The sequence below is a fragment of the Thermobia domestica genome, chromosome 9 (assembly GCF_964235325.1).
Source record: "Thermobia domestica chromosome 9, izTheDome1.hap1.1, whole genome shotgun sequence".
In the NCBI taxonomy this organism is placed as follows: domain Eukaryota; kingdom Metazoa; phylum Arthropoda; class Insecta; order Zygentoma; family Lepismatidae; genus Thermobia; species Thermobia domestica.
Genome location: NC_137462.1, coordinates 89,648,758 through 89,666,264, shown reverse-complemented (window position 1 = coordinate 89,666,264; position 17,507 = coordinate 89,648,758). Strand labels below are relative to the sequence as shown.

At 34.6% G+C, this 17,507-nt stretch overlaps 1 protein-coding gene across 2 annotated transcripts in view; it reads left to right on the top strand.

Moving 5' to 3' along the window:
* The window catches only part of LOC145694841 (protein sax-3), a 53,563-nt gene that overhangs the window by 27,284 nt on the left and 8,772 nt on the right, over positions 1 to 17,507 (top strand). For both annotated transcript variants that reach the window (XM_081771524.1, XM_081771522.1), the window contains exon 5: positions 4,067 to 4,210. In XM_081771524.1, coding sequence (XP_081627650.1) covers positions 4,067 to 4,210 — 144 coding nt within the window. The remainder of the gene's footprint in view (positions 1 to 4,066; positions 4,211 to 17,507) is intronic.

The window sequence follows — 17,507 nt, the reverse complement described above, 5'->3', positions numbered from 1 at the left end:
GAAATGCTTCCTTGAACCTCCCCTGATAAGTTCCATAATATTCGAGCTGTAAAAGTTCAACGCTATTATTTCGCTTTCGTCGTAACTTTGAAACTGCACAGTTTTTAGAGCTATACTGATGTGAACTTTTTTTTCTTATTTTAGGTCGATAATTTCATCAGCAAATTTCTTTAATTCTAGATATTTAATTGGTAAAACAAGTTCGACCAATAGATTAACTAGATTGTATGCAGCTGAAATTTCTTTCTGTGCTTTGAGGACGATCGGAAACATTTAAAAATAATAATAATAATCAAATAAAATAATTGTACTTTTTAACACAATACTAACCTGGATGTGTTCCTATGATAATCTTTTTCTTTTCGTATACGTACTTTAATTTCCCATCTATATTTCTCGTAAGATACTCAATTACCTTTCATTAGGAAGATTTTTGAATCTATATTTTGAAGACGTTTGGCCATTCCCATACTACTAGTATAGCACTTCAATGACGGTAACTAATTGACATTCTAGTTGTCGCCACTGAAGTGCTATACTAGTATATGAATAGCCAAACACTTTTACAATTTAAGCTCCTAAAAATCATTCTGATGAAAGGCAATCGAATATATTGCCAGAAATATAGACGAGTTATTAGAACAAAAGAAAAGATTGATTTTCCTCACTGAAACACGTCCAGGTTAGTAGTGTTAAATTTTGATATGTCTTCTATGTAGAGATGCAAAAAAGCCGGCTTTTTTTTGAATCGATGGTTTTTTTTCACATAAAAAGCCGGCTTTTTTGGGAAAAAAACGAGAATTTTGGAAATTTTGGCTTTTTTCATTTTCATGATTTTTCTATCTAAATAGCTTTCTTATAGTATATTCTATACTTAGATAAGAATTCCATGACCTAAATGCCATATTTCGCTCTAAAATTCACCATCAAGATGGATGGAGCACATGTTTTACGAATTAAAGCTAACATGAAGAATGTAGTATTTGAGGGCAATTTTAGAGGCTATTTAAGTTTATTTTAACTTTTGAGTTATCGATATTTTTTCTTCTCGATATCATTTCAGTTTGTCGTCTGTTTCATTTCTAAGAGCTTAGTACTCTAGCTTCTAACGCAGAAGTTAAACTTACGGTTTTCTATATATCCGTCAAAGCGTACGTTTTTCAATATATCCGTCTAACCGTAGTTCCACATTTCTGTTATACTGTAGCTGTGCAACGATTTAGCAATAATTTTCCGGATACAACCTTGAATACTAATTTATACAAATAATCAGTAGCGGATTTAGAAACGTACTTTGGGACGGGTTTCTCTGATTGTTTCATTTTCTAAAATCTCCTAATTTTATTTGGGAGGAGCTTGAAATTTATGAGTACAGGCATAACTAATACTGTATTTCGTTTCGTTTATATATTTAGCAATAATCTTCCGGATACAACCTTGAAGATCATTTTATACTGAGAATCAGTGGCGGATTTAGAAAAGTATTTTGGGAGGGTTTTTTTCTTACTAATGTTTAGTTTTTCTAAACATTCGTAGTTTTTATTTGACGGCAGCTTAAAGTTTATGAGTAAAGGCATAACTAATAGATATTTCGTTTGTTTTAGACATTCCGTAATTTTGGGGAACAGGCTTCAATCCGAAAGACCGTCCCCCCCTCCCTAACCCTCGCAAAACCGTCACTGCTGGTAATTAGTAATAATAACGATTTAAAAACAATAAGAAATGAAGTCAGCCAACTCACAGTACACGCACTATTTCTACTTCACAGATGGAATGAAAAAATACTTTGTCAGAATGGTCGAATGCTGGGTTGAATTCCGGACTTCTCGATAGAAGCGCAAAAGCTCCAGTCAATCATGTTTGTTGTGCAGTTGTATTTATCTTAACTTAAATATTTTCCGTAGTTTTTTGTGGTTGTGAGGTGGGGAGAGTTCCATAATGATATGAAGGGTGTGAGCGAAGAACATGGTAACTAACAAATTTTCAATTGCCGAGTTATGGGGCGTTTACACTTAGTCGATTTGCGTTCGATTCAGTTGAATTGACGTCACTTTCAACTTAATCGACCGTGTAAACGGGACTTCAACTTAATCGCTTGTTGATTGAAGGCGACTAATCGACTGGCAACTGAATTGAAAGACGTTCTATTTTCTGTGGTTGAAATAATTGAACACATCCATCGATCTGATTCGGCCTAGTTGCTTCGATTTAGTGGCAAATGCAGCGAGTCGATTTAGTCGTGCGACTAAATCGACCAAGTGTAAACGCCTCATTACGCAGCATCAGATAGGCAGCAACGCATACCGCTTCGTTTAATCCCTCATGTATAGACTTATGTGAAAAATCAGCTTTCCGACTTTCAAAATGGATTGTGCAGCAGAAAATTTCTAATTTCTTAAAATAGTAAAATTATGGGTTACCATGTTCTTATCTAACACCCTTCATGTTCAATCCCTCTTGTTAAAAATACAGAAAACTTGAGGACTGAATAAACCGTGGTGGTGCTTATATAAAACTGTAGAATTTCAAGAATATACAAAACCAAAAGCTCTAAGTGTGCAGCCTTTAAGTGTATCATATAAATCTAAGTATTTTTCTTATGTTTTATTTTAATTTTATTTTGTTCCAAAAAGAGGGTATGGAATATTTTGAAGTAAAAATACTACATAGAATTTTGCTACTTATTTGAGTATTTTTTTTAAAAGAAGTATTTACTTTTACGGTTGGCTGGTTTACACCAGCTGTTTTTCTTCTTTTTTTAAAATAAACAACTGGTTTAAACCGAAAAAATAAATAAATAAATAAATAAAAGGTACGAAAAATGCGAATCGTGTGAACTTCATGGTGACGTTTCCATACATCAAACCATTTGCATTAGTTTTATTTCCTTTTCACCTTTTAATCAAGGTGTCCCATGTTGAATTCTCGGTCGAACCACAACCCTTCTTTCATGCGTAAACAAAGTAGCGGTTCGGATGTCACTTTAAGCGAAAGTCTTCTCCTTGATAACCTCGGTATTACGTAAGGATGTTAAGCCTGAACATACGAAACGAAACTAAATTGTATATTTCTGCATGCCTGAATGTCTGTTGTTTTATAAAGAAGCCAAGGTTGCTTAAATATACTGATATAAATTGACAAAATTTATCGATTGCCTACGTAGCTTCCAACATTAGCTTGGATTGTACTTTCAATGATATGTACGCACTAAATTTGTAATTTAATACCTTAGTTTTAGCGTACTGATTATGATACGTTGACCTTTAAATTTTACATGCAAAACAAGAACAGGATTTTTTCCGTTATTGTTTTACATTTAGAGTAATGACGGGATTTTCCCGATGGCTAGGGCGGGAGTTTCTCAATTTAAGAAATTTACTGACCGGACTTCTTTAAGCTTATGTGACCTCTTCCAGCATAACCCCGTTGTTGCATAATAACACCAAGGCGAAACAAACTTATTTCTGTCAATATGTAATATAAATACATAAAGCAAAATATCTAAACCCAAAAAAACCTGGTTTAAACCAAAAAAGCCTAGTTTAAACTCCCCCCGAAAGACGTTTTTTTGGCATTTTCAAAAACAACCATGGCTCTTGCCAACCCTGCTTACTTTTGTATGTAGGAGGTTTAAAAAAAATCTTATTATATACATTGGTTAATCCTTTGGAATTCATAATGTAAACATGTTGAGAAGTAAAACTGTTTGAAATATCTTTTCGAAATTCATGGTTTATTTTCGAGGTTTTATATTATTATCGGCATCAACCACTAATTAAATGACTTTTTGTGTTGTAGAGAAGCGAAACAAAATCTGGTTTATCAATTTAAAGCAGAATTTTCAAAAAAGCCCAAAATTTCCCAAGCAAAAAAGCGAAGCAGAAAAAACCGAGTTTTTTTTTTTCAAAAAAGCCGGTTTTTTTTCCGATCCCTTGCATCTCTACTTCTATGCATTCAATTAGTTGTTACTTATCTTTAAACTTTTACTGAAGTGGATGTCACTGATTATGTAAGTTTTAATTGTGCTGGAGATAAATATTTTATTTCTTTCCTATTTTATTTCTAGAGCTAGCCAGGCGGTTATTGGAAGGCGCTGAGAGTTTTGACACTCGTGTCTGGGTTGTGGCTGTAGTGGTTGTGATGGGTACCCTTGTAATGCTAGCGATTGGAACTTGCTATTTGCTTTACAAGGAGTGCCGTGCACCATCTTGTAAGTTAACAGCTACTATTATTTTTACGTATAGTGTTATACACAGTTCTTGCTTCTTAGTAGCAAAGTTTATAGCTCGGTTTTAGAGTTGAAAATTTGAATTTAATATAACCTTGATAGTATGTAGCATATATGTATATACTAGTTAAAAAGGAAAAGAAACCAAAAAAATATGAAAAGAAAATTTAATGTTATTTTTTTGTACGTGATGTATTTAGTGAAGAATTGAATTCAGCTTTAACCTGTAAGAATCATGTCTTCAAAACATTTTTTTTTTTTTTTTTTTAATCCCGAGTTACCTTGGAGACATATAGCCACGCCGCTAATGTTCTCATTAAATCTCAATCAATCACATTATCTCAGAATGTAAAAAAATATTTCTTCAGATCATAAATACCGGTATGTATATACCAAAATGGCATTTATAGCATTATCAGCTTTCTCCAATAGTCCATTTTTTCTGTCTGTGTATCATTGAATTCATACCATAGAGAAATTCTGTGATATAAAATGGGTTATCATATATAATATTGTTAGAATCAATCAAACGCTTCAATTCTATTATTATTATTATTATTATTATTATTAAAAATTGCATCTTTCCATCTTGCCGATAAGTGGACAGAATGTTTTCGAGAAATACGTTTAAGGCTAGTGTCATTGCCTTACCGCTTTTCCGTGTCTCTATAATATATTTGCATTCTTCAAGTCTAAGCTGCAGTTCGTGAATTAACATTATAATAATCATTAATGCATTGTGGATTCGAATTGGCGAACAGATAACTTGAAAAGTGGAGGAGAGGGATTTTAATACCACAAACGCGTTTTTAGTGTAATTTCGTGATGTTCTTAAGCAGAATTATACTGAAGACACTAAATATAGACACATAGCTTTGGAGATCCGAACGTTTCATTAATGAACCACAGAGAAGACAGAGAATACTTAAGAAGGATATTAAAATTATATGAGTAAGCCATATTTGAATATTGTACTCAGGGTCAGGGCCGGATCCAGGATTTTCTGAGGGGGGTGCACCATTACATTTGAATAAAATTTAAGTTTTTTAAATGCCTTTAGGTATCTGTGGTATGTATTAGGAATTGACTTAAACTATTGCTTTTGCAAAAATCCTCTTTCTTTTAAGCCCGAAACGGAAACATAACATAAAATTTTCGAAAGGTATTGCTATTTTCACCACCAGCTTTTCACTTTAGATAGTGTATATTCACTACAGAGGGGGGCACGTGCTCCGATGCACCCCCCCCCCCGTGCTCAGGGTAGTCATGAAATTCTTTACTGTATTTGAAAGAATAGAAACTACAAGTTCGGTGATACGTTTCCTGCAGCTGAGATGTGATTTTTTAAAACTTAAACGAAATGAAGATCTTCAGGCAGCAGTTGAGGCGAACATTGGCCAGACATGTGAGGAACTGGGACTACAATTCAGTGTGAGTAGAGAAACCATTCGGCAATATCTCCAACTTCGGAAGCATTATAAGTTGGGTCGATGGGTCGCACATGATTTGACTCCGGGCCAAATCAACGCGAGCAGACACCTGTATTTCTTTGCTGTCCCGTCTGAAGAAGGAGCCATTTGGACAGGGTGTTGACATGTGGTGAGAAGTGGATCCTGTACGAAGCTCCACAGCGCCGTCATCATGGGTTAGCATCTCTTGAACCGGTTCGAAAACAGCCGAAACCAGCACTACCCCGGAAAAAGGTCCTCCTATGTGTTTGGTGGACTGCTCGCGGCATCGTGGATCGGAAAGTGCTACCAGCTGGTCAGAGCATCAATGCAACTGTGTACTGTCAGGAGTTGAGCCTTATTGAAGAAAACCTCAAAACTCTGGAGCCAGCACTCCTGAGTCGCAAAGTGGTCCTCCTGTTACAGAACAATGTTAAGCTTCACGTAGTTAGGATGACCCAGGACACCAGTCTACGCCTTGGATAGGAAACACTTGCATCCACCATACTCCCCGGACATTGCATCGTCCGATTATCATCTGTTTCATTCCTTGGACAATCACCTTCGAGGACACCAGTAAAATCCCTAGTAGAGGTGCAAAATGCACTTGATAGCTTCTTTGCCTCACGGCCCACCAAGTTCTACCTCGATGGAATCCATGGCCTTCCAGAACGTTGGCAGAAGGTCATCGATGCTGATGGGGACTATTTCTCATCTTCCAGGTACGTCTTAGGTGAAATATCGATGTTCAAAGGTGGTGAGTGAAAAAACGACTGCCTTTTATGTTATCTTTGTAAAAAGGGCAATGTACACATACATACATAAAAGAAAAACAAAAAGCTTTATAAGACACGACACGAAATCTAACTTCGAACTACGTCGTGCCATTTTATGCATTCATATTGATTATCAGGGTTCCCACATACCTACAGGGTGGGGACGAAGTCCTTACCCCCTCCCCTTCCCGAAGTACTAAATATTCAAGTGATGTACACGTTATTGATTGAGTTTCTCATCATTGCTGAAAGCAAGTGTCAAAGCTTCTTTCAATTCATCAATCGATAAAGTGTCTCATTTCGAGAATATCTCAATGAGGTGTTTCTAAGTCGCTGGATTGGGCGCAGGTCGTCTTTTGCCCGCTCCACTTGACTGTCCATCTTTAAGCCCGGAGACTTGTTACAATTCGCTCTGGGGATTCATCAAAAATATTATTGCAGCAACGTTATACTAGAATGATAAATTAAAAGAAGCTAGAAGCTATAAGACTTGCTTTCAGACAGGTTACTCCAGCAATGCTGAGAAGAATGTCCCACAGAATCTAAAGACTTTTTATTTTGTGTTCGGAGCACAATGGAGTCCATACACCTGTGCTAGACATTAAAGCAACAGGTGTCCATTACATATAAAACTCAATCAATAGTGTATACATCTATAATTACAATTAAAGTTTGCTTACTTTGAATATTTAGTACTTCAAGGGGGTGAATGACTTTGTGCCAATCTTGTAGAAGACGTTAGGAAAAGACTAGACATTTCTGAAAACCAGGGAATATTTGTAGAATTCTAGGATTCAGTACCTTATTAACTTATTTTCAACATTTACAGTACTTACTAAAATGTCGTACGACGCATTATTTAAAACCAGCTGTATTACCAGTAGCAGCTTCGTGTATACAAGGTGTCCGATGAAGAAGAAGAAATATTTTGGGAAATAAAAAGATGGATCATGATAGGCTATGTGAACAATAGGTCGAATTGCCTTTGTTTTCGGAATATTGATTGAACAATATATTGCAATTGAAAGTCCCAATCCGAAGGTAATGAAAATATCTGACTGGTTCAAAAATCAGTAAGTAGGGAATGAAACAGGGTTTATAAAGATCATAACACGAATTTAACTCATATGGTGCTCATTGGTGAAAGAAAATATGAAACATGAAAATTTTACATTTGTCACTCCGGTATTTCGGTGTCTAACACTGATATTCTCCAAAGTAATAAGAAGAAATCATCAATATCAGTCCACAGTGTATAACTTGGTACAGTAACTGAGTGTGAATAATGGCATCAAAAGAACACGGTCAAGAACGGAGATACGCTACATCAAAGAAGAAAGTGATACGCAATTTTAACAAATTTTTAAAGATGGTATCACTCACTTCAATGCATTTAATGAAGACAACTGTCTTTGGTCATATGATGGGGAAATATAAAAGGAACGATAGTCACATAATCTATGATCCCACTCCAAACATTTACTTCAAGAAACTACCTGAGAACGGTGTAATTTAAAGCACACGGCTGATATCTGAGCGAGCTCTAGGATACACCCATCACGAAGATTAAAATATTCTTCACTTGTGCAACATGATCCAACAACCAGCAACAACATACATCTATCTTTACGTTTTATGAAATGTATTCTACAACTGCTCCAGGCTTTTGCATGTCCTTGTACTTCAGCATGGCGAAAAGCTCCACGTCATGTCACTCGCCTAGTATATGATCATCTAAGTGGCACATTTCTCAGTGGATGAATCAGCCGTGGAGGATTTCTTGCCTGCTCATTCTGACATTCATTTGATCTGACACTAATGAACTTTTGCGTATGGGATTGGAGTAAGAACAGTAAAAAGGAAGAGCTAACTGAAAATGTTCAACAGACGTTCGCTTCTGTCAAATTCAATATGAATGTGTAACGACTAAATTATTATTCTTATATTATACGTTACATTCAGCCCACAGTTCGCGCATTTTTTAAAATATGTCAACACGTTCAATTACACTTCCTTAATAGTAAATTCTCAATACATAACATTAAATCAGACACATCACCTTGAATCACTATTACCTTTTATTCTTTTTCACAACTCCATTAATAATACTAATTTTCCTTTTTCGGTTGTCATAGCAACTTTTAAATAAACAACTATCTTCTGTTACGGTAACTCTGAGTACAAACTATACATACAAAATCAACATATATTTTTAGCTACTAAGATTAAACCTTATTTTTTTATATTTTTGAATCAACAACATATATCTTCTTTTCTTCTTCTTCCTCTACACAACAGATTGTGCACTTTTAAGCATCGTTGCCCAAAACCAAGATACAAAAATAGAAGAAATATCGTTGTATATATGGCTCCCGACGATGACTTCTTGAATTGGTTACAATTTAAGAAAGAATCCTGGACCGTTACATATTTTTACATATATGGTTACATTACTTTCCGAATAGCCCTCATATATATATATAAAGTTCGTTCAAGGAACGTTCAGTACCTCATGTAAACAAATACACGTGGTGATGGCTTTATTTCATTGGTTACAGAGCCTATCAACATCCATGCGGTAGAAGAAAATAGTCCATCATCAAGTAAGCTCTTTTTAAAATGTTTTTGTTTCTTATAAAGCAATTTCCTTCTAGAAATGCAATTTCCTTACAATTAAATAATAGAAGTAACAATATATCTAAGAATTAAATTGAATTAATGCAATAAAAGAGAATACGCATGTGCAGAAAGTGGCTTTGCTCCACCTTCGCGCGAATTACAGTTTACAATATGGCCGCGTGCGGGGAATATGTAAAACATCGACAGGGTAAACCGTTGCGTAGTGGTGAAAAACGTATTGTTCTCAATGTTTTCCATAAGCTGTGTGAAAAACATCCAACGCTAGCCATAAAAGACATAGTGAAATTAACTGCAGAATTTACTGGTGTGTCAGTGTTTAGTGTTAATGGTGCTCGCAGTGAAAGATTAAAAAAAGGAATACTGTCAACTCCCGGGAAGAAACAGACGTGAGAAACCAGTATTGGAAGTTCAGTGTGATGAATTTGTAAGAACTGCTATTCGTAGAAAAGTTCATAAATTTTATGTGAGAAATGAACCACCAACAATCAATAAAGTGCTGTCCGCTGTAAACAGCGATACAGATTTACCTAATTTCAAAAGAACGACTTTTTATACTCTGCTGTGTGAAATCGGGTTCGAATTTGTCCGCAGAAATCGAAAACAAATAATCATTGATCGTGAAGATATAGTACACTGGCGGAGGGAATACCTAAGGAAAATTCGTTCCTACAGGCAACAAGGTAAAAAAATATATTACCTTGATGAGACTTGGGTCAATGAAGGTCATACGACAACAAAAGTGTGGGTTGACTCAAGTGTAAAAGATAGAAAGCAAGCGTTTCTTTCAGGTTTGAGCACCGGCTTGAAAAATCCTACAGGAAAGGGGAAGCGCCTGATTCTCCTACATATTGGAAGTGAAGACGGTTTTTTGGAGGGAGGGGTCTTGCTTTTTGAATCCAACAAAACGGGGGATTATCATGATGAGATGACAGGTGATGTGTTTAGCAATTGGTTTCGAAACATTTTGCCGAAACTCGAACCTAACAGTGTGATTGTCATGGACAATGCGCCATATCACAGTGTAAAGTCAGAGCGCATTCCAAACAGATCGTGGGTCAAAAACGATATTATTGAATGGATGGGAAATAAAGACATACCATACGCAAAAGACATGATAAAAGACGAGCTAATTCAGGTGATAAAAGCAGCAAATGTAAAATCAAAATATGATAAATATATTATTGACAGTATGGCAGAAAACGCTGGCCACACTGTTTTAAGACTCCCTCCCTACCATTGTTTCTTTAACCCTATTGAGTTGGTGTGGAGTCAGGTCAAGGGTTATGTTAGAAGTAATAATACCACGTTCAAAATCAAGGAAGTTAAGAGCTTGGTTCAAAAGGGTTTGGAGCAGGTAACAGCTGATAAGTGGCAAGAGTGTATTAAACACGTCGTAGGCGAGGAGGAAAAATTCTTAGAATTGGATGGGATCTGTGATTCAGTTGTTGACCGTTTGGTTATAAATGTTGTTGACGACACCAGTAGCAGTGAGAGCGAGGACACGGATATGGAAGGGATTCAACCCATGTCAGATTCGCAATAGGTATGTTAACATGTTTTTATTTTTCGCTTTTGTTTACTTTTAAAACCACAATCAAATCATCAAATAGCATTATTGTTATTTTAATCGCGAGTAGGGAAACAAACAGAAATTCCAACTTTAATATGTAGTAATTATTTCTTGCTTTTATAATGCAAAATAGCCATGTTTGAAATTAATCGTTTCGTCTGCAAGATCACAATATTTCTCGTGGTGGTATTGTTTTGTAAACTGCGTGGTACAAGCACGTTCTTCTCGAACGAAGCGCTGACCGACAGCCAATCATCCGATGACTGGCGGAGTAATACCATTCTGCAATGTTTACATCAGGATCAGAAGATTCGTTGAATGAAGAGTATATATATATATATATATATATATATATATATATATATATATATATATATATATATATATATTATAATACATACATATTTATTTTATTTTATCTCATTCTTATATTCATTTAACAATTAATTCCATTTTAATTCTATAAACTGACCAACAAAGAGGACTTATTCAAAACGCGATTAACTTATTTAATTATTTAGGTCCTAAGGCATATTCTTTAGTTCAATATCATTGGAGCTCATTAACGAATCAACTCAGTGTACGTTGATATACTATATAACTTATTTCTTCCATTTGGGCAAAAGTAAAATACTGATAAGTAAAGCGAATTACAAGGGAATCATAACAATACAGTAAATGAAACAAAACAAGACTTGATCAATGTAACGGAATAATATAAATAAAGATTATTATATTGAAACTCAGCAAAGTTTATGTGGGTTAGAATACAGTATAGCATGTTTTATTTATTAAGGCATAGTTATCATAACTTTGATAGGCAATATACGTATTCATTTACATTAAGAACATTATTTATGTTATCTGCATAGAATTCAAACAAAGTACGAATGACAAATGAAATCATTACGATATTTAAAGTGAAATAAAACAAAAATCAATTGAATATATTTTCTCGGACGCAACAACATTAGCTTAAGTTATATTATCAAAGAATTCGATTAAGATACATTGCACGCCACAATCTTGTATACAGTTGTGTCTATTATTTGCTTCCATGGCACCTTGGTTTCTGTTTTGACAATTTCTGCCACCTATGAATCTATTGTGAAATCCATTTCGTGGAAAGTTAAACTTATTGTTCGCTTAATTCCTAAATGTATTACGATTATTGTTCCTGTTTCTCCTAAAATTAGATTCAGTTCTATTGCCGGTAAAATTGGGTTCAGTTCTATTCTTGTTACAATGGAATCTATTATTACTTCTCGCATTAAAATCACCTTCTTCCCTGACACTAAGGTTGCAAACAGGTACATAACTAACTTGATTACGATTAGTATTGGCTTGATTTCGATTACTATTAGCCTGCAAGAGATTGACTTTCAAAATTTTGCACTATCATAATAAGGTGATTGAAATTAACGCATTGTGCAGAAATCAACATTTGTTGCAACTTAAAAGGTAACAAGATTCGGATGGATGCTATTACTTTTGATTCCTGTTGGTATGGATTAATTAACTTCAATTCGTTATATACGGATATCACAAAATCAGTGAGAGACTTATCCAATTTTGGGTTATAATGTCTATTTCGAACTAAGGCGTCTCAATTGGCCAACATGAAATCGTTTTCAAAATTAGAAAGTAAGTCATTTTTAAAATCTAAATAATTACGTAAATTACTTCTGATTGCTTTGAACCATACGGAACATGGTGGTAATAAAACATGAGGCAGAATTTTGAAAAATTTAGATTTGTCTACTCCAATTAAATCACATTCTTCCTCGAACTTTTCTAAGAATGTGCTGGCCGGGGTGTCATCTGACCTTCCACTAAATTTTGTTAGGGATCTAATTTCGCTAAACCGAAATGATTACTGTTACTAGTATGCTTACAATGTTTGGAATTTATGGGAATGTTTTTCCGGAGGTGAGATGAATAATTTCTTGTACCATCTCTCTCTATACTAGCTTCACTATCGTTCTTTTCTGAATATCCTTCGGATGAATTACTATCTTCCACTACTATTCTGGGTTCATATGGTATAGGTTCAACGTTGACAGCTGGAACTCGATCACTATTTCCCTGATCTGACTAGTATGCTCATTAACTAAAGTTTCTACAACTTCTACCGAACTATACATCAGTAAATCGATGTAAAATCTGTTCCATCTTATAATCTGTTTGTTCTAATTTTGAATGTATTTGTTGGTTCATTTGCTCCAATTTACTATCCATTTTAGTGTCCATTTGATTAGTTATTTGCCCAAACTTAGCATCCATCTGTTGTGCTAGTTGTGTTAGATGTGTCATTTGCTCCAGCTTGGTATCCATTTTTTGTTGTTGCTGCGATATTTGCTGATCAAGCCGTCTTATAAGATCAGCCACGTTCGTTGATGAATTCGTACCTGGTAGCTCTACATCACCACCTTCCTCATTTATATTTTCATTTCCAGAAACATTCATTTTAATGTTTCTGTAAATACTTTTCTTACTCCTGAGTAAAGTATAGTCCGTGTTGAACGCTATAATGAGTTTACTTTACTTAACTTCAAACTAATCGCAAGGTATTCCTGGTCGGTAAACCATCATCTAAAATGTAACTACTAAATTATTATTCTTATATTATGCGTTACATTCAGCCCACAGTTCGCGTATCTTTTTAAAATATGCCAACACGTTCAATTACACTTCCTTAATACGTAAATTCTCAATACATAACATTAAATTAGACACACCACCTTGAATCACTATTACCTTTTATTCTTTTTCACATCTCCATTAATAATACTAATTTTCCTTTTTCGGTTGTCATAGCAACTTTTAAATAAACAACTATCTTCTGTTACGTTAACTGAGTACAGATTATACATATAAAATAAACATATATATTTTTATCTACTAAGATTAAACCTTATTTTTTAAAATATATTTTTGAATCAACAACATATATCTTCTTTTCTTCTTCTTCCTCTACAAAACAGATTGTGTACTTTTAAGCACCGTTGCCCAAAACCAAGATACAAAAATAGAAGAAATTCACAAAACAGATACAATATCGTTGTAAATGAAAACAGAGAATGGCAACATTTGGAATGATCCATTTAAACTCTGGAAGTAGCCTTTGAACCGAGGGCATAAGGGCAAGAAATTTGGTACTCTGGGACTTTTTCCTATAGATATCAGGAATGGCCAGCGCGTCGACCTTATTCTATATATCAGGGACGGCCAACTCGTCGACCAGCAAGTCATAAGAAGTAGCGTGTGGTGGTCTTTGTCGATTACTGTTATTGTTTTACTGTTCCCTCTAACTGGCAAGTAAACAGATAAGTAGACCACCAATGATTTCTGAAATGAAACGTAACCGTCAAATATAAAGAGGTTGGCTACCTCTGCTGTATATAATGCAAAAATATTTACGTCTGTCCGTCTTGCTGATTCCTACGATGTTATGCAAACTGCAAAATATTTAAGAGTTACATGTTATATCAGCATCTAGTGAAATATCTATATGTACTAAATATTTATGGACTTAATAGACGAGCCGGTGGCTTGGAGGGGAACAATTAATTTGAGAAATTGCGAATCTGTATTCATTCATACAATATTTACATGAAACACGGTTATCAGGAATGTGAACATTTAGTCATTTGTGGAACCTTACAGAGTAGATTGGATTCCCATTTTTCTGTTAAGAGACGTAAGTTACATTATTTGATACGGATTTTGGTATAAGTTCTTTAGAGGTACGAAATATCATACAATAATGAGGGACATTACAGAACTTTTTTTTTTAAAAAAAATGCATTAAAGAAGAGAAAAAGAAATACCGAGTAAATGCAGCATTATTTATGTACACTGAAAGCAGGGTTGATATGTTTAAAACAAAATGTTAAAAACAGGTGTTTAAAACATGTTTAAAACGAGGGCTGTTGTTTTATTCAGTTTGTTTTAAACGTTTTAAACAAATTGTTTTAAACGTGTTTTTTTTTTTCGATGCTGGTTGGACATGTTTAAAACAACTAAAATATCAGATTGAAGAAGCTAATTTAATTTTCTAACAAACAACCCACCCTCCGCAGGATTTGTGCATGGAGTAAATTACAAACAGTTATATATTTTTATTTTAACAGCAATTATTGAACGAAATTCTGCACATCAATGTGCGTATAACTAAACCAACATAAATTCAAGTGAAATATTTGAACATTTCTTAATTTCTAAGAATAATGGAGGTTAAACACACTATACATTATTCTAATATCCAAATTCACAAATTCAAAACTTGGGTGTTTTTTTTTTTTTTTTTTTTTTTTTTTTTTTTTTTTATCACTATCATTTCCATAATAATGAACAGTTCTCACATCATAACTTAAAAGAAATATTCTGACAAATACAATACAACCCACAGAAAAGAGCATTGACTAGCCTACAAGGAGCAAATGACATTTTAACTAAACAGTTTTCAAGATACATCTCTATCTGCAACATGGGTAGCTAATAATGATTAGTGTCTACGGCATAACACCACAATTAACTCTAGACACCCACCAGGGATTTTAACAAAACGGTAGACTCTCATGTTCGGGGCTCTGGTGACCCCCTAAGTATCACAGTCATGAGTTATACACCATTGGAAAGCTTATAGACCACAAATTCCAACGAGGTAACATTCGTGAAATTCCCGCCGTATTCGTAGAAAAAGAACAGACATAAAAAAAATCATTAAAAATATGAAAATATTGACTTTGCGGGTCCCTGGCAACCCTTGCAGTCTCCCTACGCTGACAAAATGATGCTAATGTGTAGGCCACATAATTGTGACAATAATATAAGAAATGGTAGCCTCTGCGTAATGAATTCGTTTTATGTGGGAAATATTTAAAAATATATATATGCGCAGAAAAACATTCATTGAATTAGACATTCTCTCCCCTCCCTCACTATAGTACCATGTCCATTCAGTAATTGTTGCAAATCATTTTTGCTACACACATCATGTACACGAACAAGAATTATGCTTCTAGACCACTTTAGTGAAATATATCTTGTGTTATATGGGACCGTCCCGAAAATAAATGTAAATTAACCAAATTTGACCCCCTCTTCCTCTATAAACAAGTACACATACAGGTTACTATCATGTAGGGGACTAGGGATGTACCACAAAGGGGTGAGGAATACCCGCCAAAACCTGATGAAAAAAATTTATGAAAAATTAAAAAAAAAAAAAAACAACTTCATCCTCCCTCTCTCGGCCGTACATACGTACCCCTATATACATAAAATGCAACTGCCGGAAAGCTTTATCCCTCAAAAATACTTTGGTACCAAATCATCTTTCTAGCTTAATTAAGGACTGAGCTATTGATGTTTGTTGTAAAAATAAATGTAATTTACGTTAAAAAAAAAAACTCCAAAAATTGGCTAACTTTGCCCCCTTCCTGCTACCCCATATAAGTAAGAAGTCCAAATACACGATATTACCATGTAGTGGCCTACTTCATTGCTTCACGTACCAATTTTTATGAATCTATCCCCCAAGAGGGGGAATGGCCCCCAATAAACTGTTGAAAAAACAAAACAAAAAAAAAGACGATATTTACCCTCCTTCCACATACATAAAATGCACATCAGCAAAGCTGCATCTTTCAGGAATAAATTGGTACCAGAATCATCTTCCAGCCTTAATTTGAGGTTTAAGACTGAGCCATTGAAGTTTAAAGCCCTGATAGAACGTAAAACAAAGAAACTAAACTAGATATTCTGTGAACGGAGATCGGGAAATTCCCGATTTCTTTCTCCGGAATTGAACATTTGGGCGGATCGAAATTAAGGAAGTTCCCGAAATTTGATCTACCGGTTGAGTTGAGTTGATTTTAGTTTAGCGTCCCTTTCAGCAGCGAGGCTATATGAGACGTGGACCTACTGATTAACGTGGAATCCGAACCACATGAGCTCCCGCCGGGGATCTACCGGTTGAATATAGATGACAAGCAATACCTAAGAGTGTAAAAATGTAATATATATGCCTATTTAGATTATTGTTTTAAACAAAATAAACATTTTAAACATGTTTTTTTTGTTTAAAACAAAGTACTTTGTTTTAAACGTTAAAAACGTTTTAAACAAAAAAAAAAACATGTTTTAAACATAAAAAACGTTCTTTTTTTTAATCATGTTTTTTTTTTCAACCTTGACTGAAAGTGATTGAGATGATATCGTTCGTGGAAGTCTTTAGTAATTTGTATACACTTTTAGTTGGTTTGTATGTCGTCCTCAAAAACTCCAATCAGAAGTCTTTTTTTAATTTTTCTTTATACATACTATATATATAAAGTAAGTTGATTGCTATTGACAATGTGGTACTGACTAAAGGGAAACTAAAGTTTTTCTTCTTGTTTGAGAACGTTTGTCAGATTACAGTTATTGAAATTATTTTATATAGATAGGTACAAGTGCTACAGGAAAAGAACGGTTTTTGAACTAGTGGGAACTTAAACTCTGATTTCCTACGTGGAGATCGTTTCTTTGCCGATTGAGCTACTAGCGACACAGACACTAGTTTCAATCTGTCTGTTTTGGTGCTTTATTTTCTCTGCTTATTAGTACTAAATACATATCAAGTAGTTTAAATGAATGTGTATATGTATCGTATTCTGCACCAAAGTTTCCTTTACTTACTGTTGTTATGATACTTAGGTAAACTAAACTATTGATAAATCATGAATCAGTAACGGTTTGAGGAACACAACAGAAAACAGAAAACTGATTTTGCCTCGGATAGCACATTTAGTAGTGAAAACCATTTTTTCTCAGCATTCGAGGACGCATCTTTCTGACAG